This window comes from Anthonomus grandis, chromosome 22 (assembly GCF_022605725.1).
Source record: "Anthonomus grandis grandis chromosome 22, icAntGran1.3, whole genome shotgun sequence".
NCBI lineage: Eukaryota > Metazoa > Arthropoda > Insecta > Coleoptera > Curculionidae > Anthonomus > Anthonomus grandis.
The window spans coordinates 31,067,819-31,084,683 of record NC_065567.1 but is presented as its reverse complement, the minus strand read 5'-3'; the positions used below and the strand labels follow the sequence as shown (position 1 = coordinate 31,084,683).

The window sequence follows — 16,865 nt, the reverse complement described above, 5'->3', positions numbered from 1 at the left end:
AACTTATTACCTTCTTTTATCTCTAAGCATTAGCTCTCTTTATAATTACAACAAGTTTCAAGTAAATTGCTCTTGATTTAAGTTTCCTATGAATTTTTAGAATTGGGCTAAAATAGTATTTGGACTTTTTTTGTAAAAAAAGCGTAAATTAAAAAATAATAGACCAATTAATTTATAATCTTCTTTCATCGATTAACAATAGATATTTTTATAATTACAAGAAATTTTAAGTAAATTGGCCTTTATTTTAATTTTTTATGTTTCTTTAAAGTTGCTTAAACTATTAATTATCGTAACTTAAAAAATATTAAACCAATTAATTCACTATTTTCTTCTGTATTCATATTTACAAAAAGGTTCAAGTAAATTGCTCTTGATTTGAATTTCTTATGAATTTTTAAATTTAGATTAAAATTATGTTTGGACTTTTTTTGGAAAAAAATTCGTAACTTAAACAATATTATACCAATTTACTTATACCCTTCACCAATCGATTAGTAATAATTTTTTTAAGTACAATAAATTTCAAGTAAATCGCTCTTGATTTGAATGTTAAATGAATCTTTAAAATTAAACTAAAATGATTTTTGGATTTTTTTTGTTAAAATATTTATAACTTTGAAAATAATAAAACAATTAGTTTATAATCGATTAGCAATAGATTTCTTTATAACTATAAGAAGTTTCATGGGAACCCAATGGTTTTGATAGATTGTTTTAACTACATATTTGACATGTTGTACAAGAAAACACCATATCCTGTATCTGTTCATTGATAAAACGTCAGTTAAAAAATTAATTTGCCCTTTGAATACATTTGTTGATCCCCATATATGAATTTGAATTTAATTTGTTATCTAGTCTGTAAGCCCAGCGTGTAATTAGTTTATGTCATTTGTATATTAGATTATTAGTTTTCTGCACTTCCTTTATATTATTAGGCCAATTCTCTAGAATATAGCTGCTGTAATCTGGATCAGAGTTTGAATAGTAAGCTCTGCAATTTTTTCTCAACATCCTGTTTACTTTTGCCTTTTGGATAAATGAAAAAATGTAATTTACCATGAAAATCTGTAACTCCTTAATCAAAACCAAAACCTCTATTCATAGTTATTACAGCCTCATTTTTTACAGTGATCACAAAAGTTATTTTCACATGATTTATAACTCTGGCGCTGGAACTGGAAAAAAAAATGATGATAAATAAAAATCTCATGAAACTAATCTCAATAAAGTCGAAACAAGAGACGGTGGATGTAAAGATACGTTGCGAACATTGGCCGGTGGCACATGAGCCCATAAAAAAGAATTATGAAGGAAGGCTTGGATCCCTCCAAATCCAGTTGGAGTTGGCGGCACAAGTTGGGGATCAATGGCTCAAGACGGACGCCATACTTCTTGCCTCTTTGCCGTCTTATTTGCTGCGCGAACGGTGTGGATTTTCTACGACTCCTTTTGTTTCTCCATATTATTTTCTTTTTCCATATAACATGGAAATTTCTCTTCGTCCGGTTAGGGGGTTGGTTCCACCCCTCCTCCCCTTATAAGAGACGCCTAATGTAATCTAATTAAGGCGCAGCATTATGTTTTTTACTCAAGTGCAATCATTCATTTTTAACGACGACTCAGGTAGCGTAACCCTAATTTTCCATAAATTTCAGCTTGGTTTCTCAACTTTTACTTTAATAACGTTCGCCAATAATCAGTCGCGCTTCAACCGATGTATCGGACTGGTGGGTCGACTTTCTACGCATGTCCGGCTCGGCACGACTCGTCTAAACCCGTGTAGAAAGTGGATTGTTTTGTTTTTAAAAAAATTGTCGTAATTATTGGATATTGCCGTTAGCTAATAAGTGAGTATTTCCTACTTTTATTAGGTGTGTTTTAAAGCGGGTATTTTTAACGTTTTTTTACGTTTAGGTAAATTATGGAAAGGTAAGCAACTTGGCTATAACGGTTCATCCCCCCATGATGCTCATTTTATATTAACCCTTAAATAAACCCTTAATTCTTTATTTCACAAGACACTATTTCCATTTTTATGGCGAATCAATACTTCAGGACTGTTCTTAATCAATTAAAGCTGATTATACGATTCTAACTTATGTACTTCAAAAGTTATTAACGAAAACTGCAAGGTTGTGCTAGTATGGATTTGCTGATGTGAAACAAACAACATTAAATGAAGATATCTCATAAAGGGTTAGTCTATAGAAAATATGTTTAATTATAACTATAATGCTCATGTTACATCAAGATCCAAAGAAAATATAAGCATTTTTAGCTCTTGATATCATTAAAGGGAATATTTTGGCTAACAACTCAAATAACTCCAGAAATATTGGATTTATTGCTTTGATGGTAATACCCGATTTTATAGGGCTTATGATTAGCAATTAAATAAACTTTATTTATAAATCAATATTAATATGAAATTCGTATGTTATTTCACTGATGATGAAATTCTAAAAACATCTTAAATAACTCCGGAAATATTGAATTTGAGGCTTTGATGGTTATAACCGATATTTTAGGAATTATGATCAGCAATCAAAAAAAATTTAACTTATGGTTCTAGCTTACGTGAACCAAAAACTCTAAGCAAGTAAGGCTGTATTGACTTGAGGCAAAGTTTAAATGGCGATATTTCGTAAACACCTGATCCAATACAAATTATTTAAAAAATAACTTATAGGCAATCAGTTAAAGATCAATTTTATTTAAAATGCTTATGGTTGCAGATAAAAGTTATAACGAATTTTGTCTCGTAACTTCAATGAAGATGAATTTTTCGAAACATCTCAAATAACTCCGAAAATATTGGATTTAGGACTTTGATCATTATAACCGATATTTTAGAGCTTCTGATTGGCAATCAAATAAGTTTTATTTTATGGGTCAAACTTACGTAGATCAAGAGTTTTCAACCAAAAACTGTAGGCTGTAACTTAAGGGTTTATTAACGTCAGGCAAAATTTAAATGGCGATATTTTAAATGTCTGATTCAATAAAAGTAATTTTTATAAAAATCTTAGTCAAAATGCTTATGCTTCTAGACCAATTACCAAAGATGATATATGAAATTTTTGCCTTGTCACTTTATTAAAGAGGAAGTGTTGAATAATATCTAAAATAACTCCGAAAATCTTGGATTTAGAGCTTTAATAATTATAACCGATATTTTAGAGCTTATAATTAGCAATTAAATAAATTTTAATTTATGGTTCTATCTTACGTATATCAAAAGTTATCAACTAATAACTCTCAGCTTGTTCCAGTAAGGGTTTGTTGACACGAGGCTACAAAGGATAAAAATAATTTTTATGAAAACTTGTAGGTATAATTTAAAAACATAATTTCCGCAGTAGGTATATTTTGGCGCCCAACATTGTTGGCATCATTACGTCAAACTTCCAAGAGTGATTTTGCGGTAGTTTTATCTATTTTACAATGAGTTGAACAAAGACATGTATACGAATATAGCCCAGAGGTAAAATTATGTTTGCCAGTGGAGTGTATGGGTGTGACAGAGAGCAATATTAGCCCTACTTAATGTAAGAAAATTATGCCAATAAATAAATTTTAGTGTAACAAAGATGGGTACATAAATATGACTAAGACGTAAAATTCTCAATCCAAATATAAGTTCGAGGCTTTTAATTAAACTTGCAGTTTTTAGTTTGTAATAAGTTTCTTTAAGAAAAAATCAACGACTAATTTCAATTATGTAAAATCGTGTTTGACACTCGAATGTATGAGTGTGACAAAGAGGGATAATAACCCTATATAGTATAAAAAATTATGCCGATAAATATATTTTATAATAAGTGTAACAAAGATAGAGTATATGAATACGGACTAGCAAGTTAAATTGTGTTTGACAATCAAATGTTTGAGTTTTACAGAGAGGGATAATGGTTCTGTAATAAATTATATTTTACAATAAGTGTAATAAAGATGGGTATGTAGGTATGGTTTTATCATTTTTTCACAAAAAACCAAAAATCCCAAATCCCTTTAAAATGCGCTATTTAAATTTAATTTTAAACAGTGTATTAAAATGAGTGGATAAAAAATGACCCTATTTAATTTATTACCCTCTTTGAAGACCTCTTAGTGGAAATAAAAAAACATCAATATAACCCAAAAAAAAATATTTTGGCGCCCAACAGTGTGGGACTTTTGATCAAACTTGTACTTTTTATTTTGTAATTCTCTTTCTCTCTAATAGTCTCTTCAAGAAAAAATTGAAGACTGATTTCAATCACGTAAAATTGTGTTTGACACTCGAATGTATGAGTGTGACAAAGAGGGATAATAACCCTACTTAGTGTAAAAAAGTATGGCGATAAATATATTTTATAATAAGTGTAACGAAGATTGATATGAATATGTACTACCAAGTGAAATTGTGTTTGATAATCGAATGTTTGAGTATCACAGAGAGGGATAATGGCCCTGTAAGAAAATTATGCCTATGCATGGTTTTATAATTTTTTCAGGAAAACCGAAAATCCCAAATCCCTTTAAAATGCGCTATTTAAATTTTACTTTTACACATCAAACTTCCATATGGTATTAAAATGAATGGAAGAAAGATTTACAACCCTGCTTAAAGATATCTTAGTGGGAGTTAGAAACCATCAATATAAACTAGTAATAATTTTAAATCATATTGTCGCATTAGTTATATTTTGGCGCCCAACAGTTTTTTTTTAACTTCTAACCTTTCATCATTATGTCAAAGTAAAATGATTTTCTGGTAATTTTATGTATTTTACAATCAGCGGAACAAAGACAGACATATGAATAGGGTCTAACACTTATAATCACTTGGTCTTCAACTTTAATCGTAATGCTTATGTTGGTAAATCAATTACCAAAGAAGATGTAAGCAATTTTTGCGATTTTCTTTTATGATTCTAAAGTTATGAACCAAAACTTGTAAGGTCCGCTGACGTGAAGGAAATTTATATGCAGATTTCTCTTATATGGTTTATCGAAAAAAAATGATTGTTTTGTAGATAACGACTTGCTAATCAACTTTATTTATGCAATACCATGACTGTAGCTTAAATACCAAAGAAGATATTATAAATGATTTTATCGTTACTTTGATATAGACATTAACATTAACATTAACATTAACAACTAATATAAAGACATCTCCAATACTATGAGATTTAGAGCCCTAAAAATTAGAATCGTTATTTTAAAGCTAATTACTAGGTATGAAATACAGGTCAATTTACGATTCTAGCTCGCCTAAACTAAAAGTTATAAGCCAAAAACTACTTCCATGACCCAGCTGACGTGAAGTAAAATTTAAACGCTACAATAATTCTTTCACTAATAATAACACTAGATCTTTTACTTTTGGTAATGATGTTCTGACTACTTCACCTACTTGCTAGAAGAAGATGCGAACAAAAAAACTTTGTCAAAAGTGTATTATCAAACTACTTTCTATCGTTAATTGGTCGTGAATAAATATCCGTTTCATTTTTTTCTCTGTTTCAGAAAATGACCGTTACAATATCATCAAAACTAGAAATGGTGTCAGGAGAACCGTCCGGCAACGAAACCTGCTGTACGAACTACGATGAAAGCTCCAAGGTAAATATGAACGAAACTTTCTATTTGTTTTGAGAATCTTATAATGAATATGAAAATGAGTTGTTGTGGTACATTAGAATATGGGACAACAGTACAATTCATTTGAAAATGAAGCATTTACTATTTGTCATGTGGCACTCACAACACGCTCAGTCACCTGGTTTAGTGGTAGTTTGTATGCAAGTTAAATAGATGCGAATGCACATGCGTTAAAATGACACTAAATCCGTCTCCGTATTTAAATAAGAAAGTCTAGTTCCTAACTGTTATATACAGAATGGCACTTAAGTACTATTTATACAAGCATTCATATATAAAAAATGAAGATATAAGAAAACACTTTCACTCTTTCTCTGCAGGTGGAATGTGGGTCATAACATTTCATCTTTCTCTTATGTCATGTCAATAAATGTCCAGTACATAAAAATGTACTTTTTTATATAATTAACCTGGTAATTATAATTGTAACGGTTATGTGACAAAAATGAATTGCTCTTATTTATTATATAACACTGAAAATCGTAATAATATTTTTTTTTAGAAAAAATTACACAAATATAACCTTAAAATAATTTGGGGACAGTCACGAGAGGTCAATAGAACCAAATAAAAAATTGCATAATCTGTAACATTGACATTATGCCATGGTCACCACATCTCTTGCATAGGAATAGTATATACATGCCTCTATATGCATAAATTATGATATAGTTAAGGCTCGACATGTACACTATTGAATGTTAATTGTTTAATTTAAATAAAATGATTTTGGCAAAGACATAAGACAAGCATAAGCTTTTCTCAATTTAGGGGTAGAGTTGCTAGCAAGGGATTGATTTTGTAGTAATTCACAAGGGTTCTTAGGAGTCATTGAGTTGATTTTTCAAGGGTTAATGTCCAACCTAAATATAGCGTGAAATCAAGTTTGTAAACGTTAAATGCGTTCAATGGATTTTAAAGTCTTCAATGATCCGGATATTAACATTTAATTACGAATTTACCTTTAAAACAACATTCCAAGGGGCTTAATATTAACGATTCGATTCTTTAATTTAACTAGTTTAAATTTTTTAAATACTGAAATAACATTTCTTAAATATGTTCAAATAACATATTCAGGAGTTCTGGGAAATGTTTTCAAACGTTTGTTTCAATATCAGTTACATGGTTAATTATGATTTTGAGAAAACTGCCTGCTGATGTCAAAACAAATAAAACAAGATGTCTAGAGAGTTTATTAAATGTTTTTTGCCTTTAATTAGGTCGGTTTTTTTAAACATCCAAGTGTAGGGTAAATTAGGACTGTTAAACTAGATATACACTGAAAGTCTGTAATTTATCATCTTTTAACAGATTTAAACCGGAAATTAATTGTTAGGATAAAAATTTCCCACTGAACTGTCTCTCTATCTCTAATATTTATTTACTAATTCAATTTAATCTTATCATTTTTAAAACCTAATTTAAAAAAAAAATTGTAAATGTTATCTAGCTTAAAATCAGATCGTATAAAAAATACAAGTATTATAAAGGATCATTTATTTATTTACAATATAACATTATAATAATTTAAAAACAACATAAGATTTTTTTTAAAAACGAGAAAATTGTCTATTTTAAAATAAATAATTTTTTATTAATAATTGGGAGTGGGTAAACGTTTTTAATTAAAACAGAAAAAACTTTCCAATATCCATTATAGACATTTTACAAATATTTTCAATAAAAATCTATGCTACCTAAGTTGCGCAATCCTAATGCCTAGAAGGTAAAATACCACCTATTAAGCCTTCGTTGTTTTTGTATTTAATTAAATAAATAATAATTTATTTATAGGAATTGTACAGGGCAAATTGGTTATAGTATAAAGTGTTGAGTTGATTCAAAATTAATAAATATTACCAGACCACACAAAATAGAGTACGTACTACAAGTACGTTGTACTTTTGCTAAATATTAATTTCTTCAGAAGTACCGCAATTAAAAACAATACTGTGACATATTAAATAAGAAAACCCTAAATATTTACAAAATGTTTTATTGCCGGCCCTATTGTTATATATTTTATAATTATTTATATCTTCCAAGCTTTTCAAGCTCCCTCCAGAGTATTTGAAGCCATTTTGTGAATTTACCGTCATTATCTATATGCTCCAGAGGTTTGAAGTCGATTTCAATCCTGTTTTAGGCTTTGGGATTAACTTCCCAGTTTATTTCAGGCATTTAAAGTGATTTTAGGCTCAATACTCGTTAAATAAAACTATTTCTTCTTGGAAAAATATTTCCAGGCATTTAAAGTCTTTTTAAATTTAATTTTAGGCTTTTCAAGCTGCCTCCAAGGGATTTGAAGTTATTTTTCCTGGATTATTGCAATACTTTGGTGTCCTTGCAACTTTACGGTCATTCTTTATGTGGTCCTGGCAGTTCAAGCCATTTTTATATATTTTTTAATTATTTATACCTTCCAGGCATTTGGGTTGATATTTAATTTTATTCCAGGCTTTTGAAGCTCCTTACAAAGTATTTTAAGTAATTTTTTCTGAATTATTGAAGCATGTTGGTACCCTTATGAATTTGCCGTCATTTTCTATATGTTCCAGAGATTTGAAGTTAATTTTCCATTTCAAACTATTGATAATCCTGTTCCAGGCTTTTGGAGGAATTTTATAGTTTATTCCAGGTCTTTGAAGTCATTTTAACCTTAATCCAAAGTAGAAAAAGCCATTTCTTCCTGGGAAGTATTCCAGGCATTTAAATTCCTTCCAGGCTTTGAAAAATGATGTTGACTGCCTGGAAAACTTGATTTTGTGCTATCGGGAAGTTAAAAAATTATTCCAGGCGGTTGAAAACCTCGTAAATTTCCAAGCTTTACTTACTTTGAACTTGAGACAAATAATTTTTTTTTTTTATTTTTATAACATAAATATGTTAATAAATAAATTTATAAAATTTAGGATAAACCTCCTTGTTTTGGAACAAATACTCAAAAATAAAGGAGTGTTTTTATTTATCAATTTATTAACAAACAAAAGTTACAGGTTTAGCACTTAAGAAAATAAAATGTTGAACTAACATTTAAAATGTTGAGTCAATATTTGTCAAGATCTGATAGCAAGTAAAAAAGTCAATAAAAAATATTCTAATTATTTTATAAAAATGTACTGAATAAAAGTGAAATTTTGTTGGAAAAATTAAAGCAAAACTACCCAAATTCTTAATCCAGGATCCCGTTTATATTCTCAAGAACTCTTGTACCTCTAATGCCCAAAAATCTCAGCTAATGAATACAAAATCTTCAAATTGGATATTGGCTGTTTGGTGTGAGAAAAATATACTTTATAATTTATCTATCAAATGTAATATCGTGAAAATAAAGCTTCCAAATTTAATAAATAATTAAATCCTTAATAGACCAGAGACAATCCGTGATCTTAGTGTGACATTTTACCCTAAGCTTTCATATTTTATTCCACATACGGAGGAAGTAATTGCAAAAGGTCTAAAAGTCTAAAAATTTAATTTTGAAAAAACATAAGATTAATTTATTTCAAGCATTAAGAGACTGTCAGGCACAAATATTTGTAGGGAAAATTTTAAAAAATTAATTTGATTATCCACAATTGTTCGAAAAACTGGAATTTATGTATATTCCATAAACGACTCTTTGTTTCAACCCAACATTCTACTTACCTCTTTAGAACCTCTCCAATATACCAAATAATCAACATGACTTAATAAAACTAGATTTCTTTACATATACGATTAAAGAGACAGGAAATTGGATGTATGTACCTATACCGCTGGATTTTTCGCAGCAGTTTCATTAAATTCACACAATCTACTTAAATTTTCACCAATTTATACCATGTGTAGTATTTACAATAATGATGCTCATTTTGACATTTTCAATATTACAAAGGAAGCCTTATGTCGCTCACTTGAACACTAAGCCACAAGTAACCTGAGTTTGTATTAAGCTATTTTTTGTAAATAATATAGCCATTTCCGTTAATAAAAATTGAGGTTTATAGTCAGCACATTAGGTTTTGATCGTTTTTGTTACTTATTTTCTATGCCTCTTATTACTTTTTATACAATTTTTTAGTTAGTTTTAGTTAGCTTAGAAGATTTTTGTATCAAGTTATATAAACATTTTTCTTAGTTAGCATAAGTTATATTTATGTATTTGAAGGTCTTTCCTGCCTTGTAGATGGGTATTTATTTACCTGTAAGGCTTGTATTGTAAAATAAATAAATAAATTAGATTTTTAGTTTTAAATAAGTGTATTTATAAGTCTAAACTGTCAGTACAATTAATTAGCGTTATCGTTCATTGTTCTGTAATTGACCGTTAGCCTGGACAGCATTTGTTGCATTAAAAAAATAAAATAAAGAAATAATATTGATGGTACTTGGACAAAATTCCTTTAGATGCAAGAACCGTTCTTATACTATTAGCGTTGATTAAACTCTTTTAAGAATACTTCTACAATTTCATGAAATATGTTTTTTTTTATGTAGGACACATCCCATATTCACGACCACACTGATTCCTTACTAGAAGATTTAACCCAAACAGAAAAATATGATGATGCAGAAGAAATGGAGATGTGTGAAGAAATGTATTATCACGAAGCCAGACAGCTTTTAACATATGACGAGGCACCTGAGTACATGAAACACAATTCGTTTATTAGAACTGGTTACAGAGGACTCCTCACTACGGAATTATGTAAAGAAAGGTGATACATGTTTTTTTATTGAATGAAACATTTTTTTTTTAATTATTATTTTAGTGTGTTCTGGTGGACGAACGAAACAATAAACATTTGGTCCCATATATTTGGTTTTATATTGTTCATAAGCTTGACTGTGTATGACTTAATGATACTTAAAATAGAAGCCCCACTTAGTGATAAAATACTTGTTGGTGTAATCCTAATGTTTTTTCAAGTAAGATTCGCGTTTTAATAAAGTAAAGCGATTTTTATGCAAATTCATATTTCAGGCGTGCATGGCGTTATCTGCCATATACCACACCTTCTGCTGCCGATCAGAAGAAGACTGTTTGTATTTCTTGTCGTATGATTTGTTTGGCATCGCACTCTCTTTATATGGAATTTACGTTTCGGGAATCTATTATGCTTTTTGGTGCGACCAGGTAAAGTTAGTTTAGTTCTGTTGGTTTAATGATATTTTGGTGAAGGCGCCTGAAGCCTGTTATTAAGCTCTTGATGCATTCACCAAAATATCAATAAAAATATTCAACAGAACTAGATGTGGTGTAATAACTTTCTTCCTTTTTAGTTCTTGCAGAACTTCTATCTTATAACCGTCACAGTAATATTTGTAATAGCAATGGTTCTACAAATCCCCAGTTTAAAAATCAACGATAACATCAAAATACTCACTTTCGTATCGTGGGCTGCCTATGGGGTGGTACCGACATTCCATTGGGGCACCAATATGGGTTGGTTTGAGAGTCCTGTCGTTACGGTGAGTATATTTTTAGTATTTTTTTTTACAAAATGTTTATGGGATTCTTTCAGTTATTGCTGCCAAGGGTGTTTGGCATGTATGCCATAAGCGGTACTGCATTCCTCATCTACATGACGAAAATCCCAGAACGGTGGGCAGCAGGAAAATTCGACTTTGTTGGACATTCTCATCAGTGGTGGCATTTTTTCGTAGTGGGAGCTCTGTATTACTGGCATAACACAGGGATGATGTATGTGGATTATCGGTTGAACCACGCGTGTGCCAATAGTATGAGGCTATTATAATAGTTTAATTTTTTTTTAATTGTTTTATATATATATGTTTGTATTTATTTTGTAAGAAATACATGTTTTTTTTTTGGAATATAAGGTTTGGTTGAAGCTGTTTGCTGCAGCTTTTATTGTTTTTTTTAATTGTCCCCAGAAAAATACATTAAAAAATAAATGGTGAAGGTGCAAGGAAAATAAGAGCTACTTTAGGCAATTAACTCTTATTATGAATATAATAACGTTATTTGAAAACAATTAAATAAACAAAAGGCCTTCTCTGTAAAATCCTAATGTGCATTATGAACTTCTATTTCTATAGGTCTGGTCCTTCACACTCTTATGCAATTTTAAATCGACTAAAGAAAGACAACGTCTGTAGAAATCGAATTTTAGAGTGCATAAACAGAAACCCAGAGCTTATTAATTTGAACAAAGATGGTTTGATGAGAGGGTTTAATGGAACATGAGAAAGAAAGGGAGTTTTTACCTCATCCTTAAGAAATTATCATTACATTATGGTGTGGTTGTTACCTTGCTAATTGCTTTACAATTACTTGGAGCTCCCTTTTAGTCCTGTATGTTCAAAGCTATATTTATATACAGTGCTTTCATTTCAAACCGATCCACCCTTAATAACTTTCTTAAAAAAAAAAAAAAAAAAAAAAAAAAAAAAAAAAAAAAAAAAAAAAAACACGTCATATTAGATATACAGGGGGACGTTTAATTATGCATTTACTGAAGTTCTGTCAATCACCTCCTCACCTCCAGCTAACCTCACTTTATTATGTCAAATGGGAACCCTTATCGTGTGATACATCATAGTAAGGAGCGTAAAATTCTCTATTCAACAGTACCAAAAAAAATTAAATCGGTAAATGTGTAAGCAAATAGTTAGCGAAAATGTCTAGAAATAATGAATATTGTATATAACTAAATTTTTAAAAAATTAACTGCGTGACGTATTGCAGGGAAATGACGCACTAGCTATTTAAATTTAATATTTTCTATAAAAATATAGTTGTCGATGTTGCTTTTGCATAAATCGCCTTGATAAAATAGTCTAGTAGCAACAAAACTATTTTTACGTTATCAGAACTATTACATGAATTACCGTAATTTAAATTCACTGCCGTTTATGTAATTACTGTTTAATATAAATAAAACCAATATTGAAAAAAAAAATTGTTGCTACTGAGCGTATTGAACCTTGGTGAACGTTGTCAGGTTTGGTAATAACTCAACTAATACATTTGGTGTAAAATTTCTTTTTGTGTAGCAAGAATTAAACTGTGCAGCAACATATCACAAATTTTCACGGTGATTTTGCTAATTTTGTTTCAATAAAAGCTGTAAGTATAAACCTATTTATTATATATAGATTATTATAGGCTAGAATTATTGCTACTGGATTAGTATGTTAAAAGTTATATGTCAAATTAGTTATATTGAGGACAACATTTTGATTGGTGAAGGTGCAAGGAAAAATCGGTGTCTAGGTGTAACTAGTACATCATTATTGCATTTATTCGTCCGTTAGCGCTATCTTATTGCGCTATAATATAGTGCTTATTTAGTAACCTGTAAGATTTTATTGAAATATGAAATATCTTATTTGAAAAACTGTTTGTTATTTATTTATAATGCTCGACCATTTTTCTTTTGTCTAAGGAAAATAATACTTTTTTTCATCAATACATGATCCAATTAATTTTAATTACTTAGATTTGCAATTTAAAAACACATTATTTATAAAAAACGTTGAATCACATTTCTTTTAGCAGCTTCCTACTAGCTGATTATTGCATAATTTATTGGCGTCCTTTGAAGGCAGACTATACTCAATTAATTTCATTATAATATATGGGAGTGGCAACTTTATATATAAAACCTTATGTAATATTGATGTTAGGTGCCAAAAGTTTTAAAAAAAATCCGCGGATGTTAAGGGAAAAATAAGAAAACTCTACAAATTATAATAACTTTCACGTAAAAGCGCGCATTCCATCGGAACCAAAAACAAACCATTTACACGCCAACACTCTTAAATCAGTTCATTTTACACGAAAATGGCATAATATTACGCAAAAACAAATTTATTAGTCGATGAATGTAGGCGATACACTTTCAATAACGTTCAGATGGCCGTTATGTTATGACGTCAGAGACACACACCAATTAATCTGTTAGACGAGGACAAGCCTTCAGGGAATTTTGGTTAGATCATTATCGGCGTTTTTTTTATACAGCGTGCGTATTTTTGACGTAAAAATAACTAAATCCGACTTCTTAATGTCGCCATTTTGTTTTAACCATAAAGAATATTGCGGATTCGGCTTAGGCAAGCATGAAACTACACGTTTATACCCATCGTAATATCAACGTACTATACCTAACATTACATCATTAATTCTCGCATTCCTTAAAAGAGTTGTTACGATTATTAAGTGATTGTTGTTACATTTCCCACAAATAAATTTATTCAATCGTTTTGCAAGATGCAAAACATTAAGATTTTTAATTATTCCCTTCTTTTTTTCCAGTGGCTGCTCGTCAGTTTAAACCAGAAATATTTGAACATCTACGTGTCTTAATATTGATGAAAGGTTTTCAAACTGTGACCCTGCGTGTGCTTTAAATTCCTTTCCTATTTGTATCTCTAATTTTGTGATTTCGACATAGGAATTATTATTGATTCAAGGCAATATGGTACAAATTCAGATGCCTTTTAAAAAAAAAAGATTAAGTACGACCGTGCTGATTTATGATTAATTGGTTGTCATCACTAATATATTCATAAAGTTTTTTTCCTGAAAACCTGATCTATGCATATAATATAATAAATATGTTGCGTATGTATTTTTTTTTCTTCAAAGAAGATCTGAATAACACAAAATGTGCAGGTGCGCAATCAAACAACAAATAAGAAAATACAGAACTGGAAACAGAAACCTCTGCACGGAAGATATATTAGCGAGCTTATGCAAGAACATGTTGAAAAATGTGCGTCAAACTATTGGCTGATCTCAGGACAAATGTTTTCCGAAACAGAGGTTTCACTCTTAGCCATCCAAGATCAAGTTGTCAACGCGTAATTATCTAAAGTTCATAGCAAAAGATCCAGCTATTGAAGATGACCGATATAGATATGAATGTCAAATATCTGAGACAATCCAGCACGCATTGAATCATTGAAGATATCAACATATATACACAGAACTACAGAAAGTGGTAGCCCGAATTGTAAGGAAATTTCTGGGAACCAACACCATTGATCGTCACCACAGGCCCGATAACCTAGTAACGGCCCCCACAGAGCACATTCCCTTTGATACTTGAGTATCTGCGATAAGTAAATGTTCCTCTCTGAGGGAGTTTGAGCCATTTTGGCTGAAAATCGTAATGATAATAATAACTGTCTTTTTATTTGTCCCCAATATAAATAAAATATAAACATTTATCAAAGTTCTACCATAGAGCTTCTCTATCTAACCATGTAAATTAAATTAATAGCTAAATGGAATGCACAGCAACTAAAAGTAAGGTAATGTAATATTTACATATGATATTAAAGACCTTTGCATTTATTATAAATATTAAATTTTAAAAAATCGCTCTGTTTCTACCTAAATCCTGTAGCAGCAACTTAATTAGTTGAAGACTTTTTTAATTGTAAAATTGTATTACTTTAATTTTAATAACGTTATTTGTCCAACCACTATTTAGAAATCCAAACATAAACAAAATAGATACTAAATAATCATAGTGCTGCTACTGGATAGGAGATGAATATTTGTTTCTAGTACAGTAGCAAGCTTCAAAATTAATAATTATGTTAATTGTTTAATAATTACCATTAACTTTTGTCCAGTAATAGCTATTTGGACTAATTTATTAACAATAAATAAGTTTTAAAATCTTGCTACTGGATAAATAATTCTGTGTTCTATTAGTCCAGTGGCAACAAAATAATATTTTTTTCTTTAATGTTAAAATTGTATTACTTTAATTTTGATAACTCAAATTTAATATTGTTTGTCTCACTACAAACATAAATAATAAATAAAAAAATCATTCTGGTGCTACTGAAAAATAGATGAATTTTTATTTGTTAATAAATATGTTTATATGTTGGCCCAGTACTACTGGATAAATAACCCTGTAAAATTAGTCCAGTGGCAAGAATTTTTTTTTTCAATTTTTAGAGTAATTACGTGAGTTATGATCTTTAAGATTCATTGTTGGTAGTGTGTATACTAGCTATTTAAACTTATTAATTTATTATATAATGTAAATAACAGCGATATTTAAAAAAAGGCTGTTGTTACTGTATAACAAACAATATTCATTAGTCCAGTAGCAACAAAACAATTTTCAAGTGAATTCTGCAACTTCGATTCATTGTCGTTTATCTAATAACTATTGAAACTTATTTAACGTAAACATAACGATTTTTTAATAACACTGTTGCTATTTTGGACAAAAAATGTATTTTTTTACCCAGTAGCAATAAATTATAATTTTATTACTTAATTTACTATGATTTTGTTTCTTTAAGTTCAGTGTCACTTCAATATAAGTTAGCTAAATCTATTTATTGCATATAGAATAAATCAAAATATGTTGGTACTAGATTAAAAAAATATGACTCAAACAATTTTTTTTCACGTTATCCTACCTGCTCTCTTTTAACAGCTGTCAAAAATAGCTTAGCATAACTTCACTTATTTTTTCCCTTTTTAAAACTAATATTTGGCAAGAAAATAAAAAAAAGAATTAAAACTCAAGGTATAAGAGTGAAAGAAAAAGAGCCATCTACTAGCACTAATTTGGGAATTCCAAACATAATCCCTTTATGTCAGATGTCAAAATATATTAAAAACCTATCATGAGAACAGATGGAAAAATGTTGAAAGCGGATTCAATTCCCATGGAAATATAGCAACTAGACTAGGGAAATTTAAAAATTAATTAGGATTAGAAAAATCTATTGGAAATTTCAAACGTTTATTGACAGCTTATGAAATGTCAAAACTGTTCTGAAAACGGAGTCAAGCCTCGTGTAAACGTAACAATTATTGGAAATAGTTTCCAAATACCTTTTTGGGATGATTTATTTAGCACTTGCCTAGGTTATACTAATTCATAAAAAGAAAATCTAACTCTAAAAGTTAACACTAACATGTTTGCTAAACATCTTCACTGAATGCGCACTTTTTACCCAGTCAGGTAACGCATCATAAGTGAACAAAATAATGACTTTTGCAATGCCCTCATTGATGGGATGCAAAAGTATTGATTGGTTCTTAGATGAAAAGCGAAAGAGCTGGTACCATTTATCATTACAAGATAAGATCAATCGTAATAATATAAGTAGGAAAAAAAAAGATTAAGCAAGTTTGTCCTCGAACGAGTAAACCCATTTACCATTGAACTTGAAAGGTTATATTATAAATACGCGAAAGGATCCTCACAATATCAGAT

At 29.7% G+C, this 16,865-nt stretch overlaps 1 protein-coding gene across 1 annotated transcript; it reads left to right on the top strand.

Moving 5' to 3' along the window:
• The first annotated feature begins 1,686 nt into the window (after window positions 1-1,686).
• On the top strand, window positions 1,687-11,508 carry LOC126748200 (progestin and adipoQ receptor family member 3). The gene is made up of 7 exons (XM_050457264.1): window positions 1,687-1,853; window positions 5,521-5,616; window positions 10,138-10,358; window positions 10,413-10,569; window positions 10,625-10,777; window positions 10,924-11,112; window positions 11,166-11,508. Exons 2-7 carry the CDS (start codon window positions 5,524-5,526, stop codon window positions 11,397-11,399), a joined length of 1,047 nt encoding a protein of 348 aa, XP_050313221.1. The 5' UTR covers window positions 1,687-1,853; window positions 5,521-5,523; the 3' UTR covers window positions 11,400-11,508.
• The last annotated feature ends 5,357 nt before the right edge of the window (window positions 11,509-16,865 follow it).

Bases quoted from the DNA above. Each gene is read 5' to 3' on its own strand.
- LOC126748200 (XM_050457264.1), top strand. From the start codon at position 5,524: ATGACCGTTACAATATCATCAAAACTAGAAATGGTGTCAGGAGAACCG. The intron at 10,570-10,624 runs GTAAGATTCGCG...TTCATATTTCAG, and splicing joins TAATCCTAATGTTTTTTCAA to GCGTGCATGGCGTTATCTGC. The intron at 10,778-10,923 runs GTAAAGTTAGTT...CTTCCTTTTTAG, and splicing joins ATGCTTTTTGGTGCGACCAG to TTCTTGCAGAACTTCTATCT.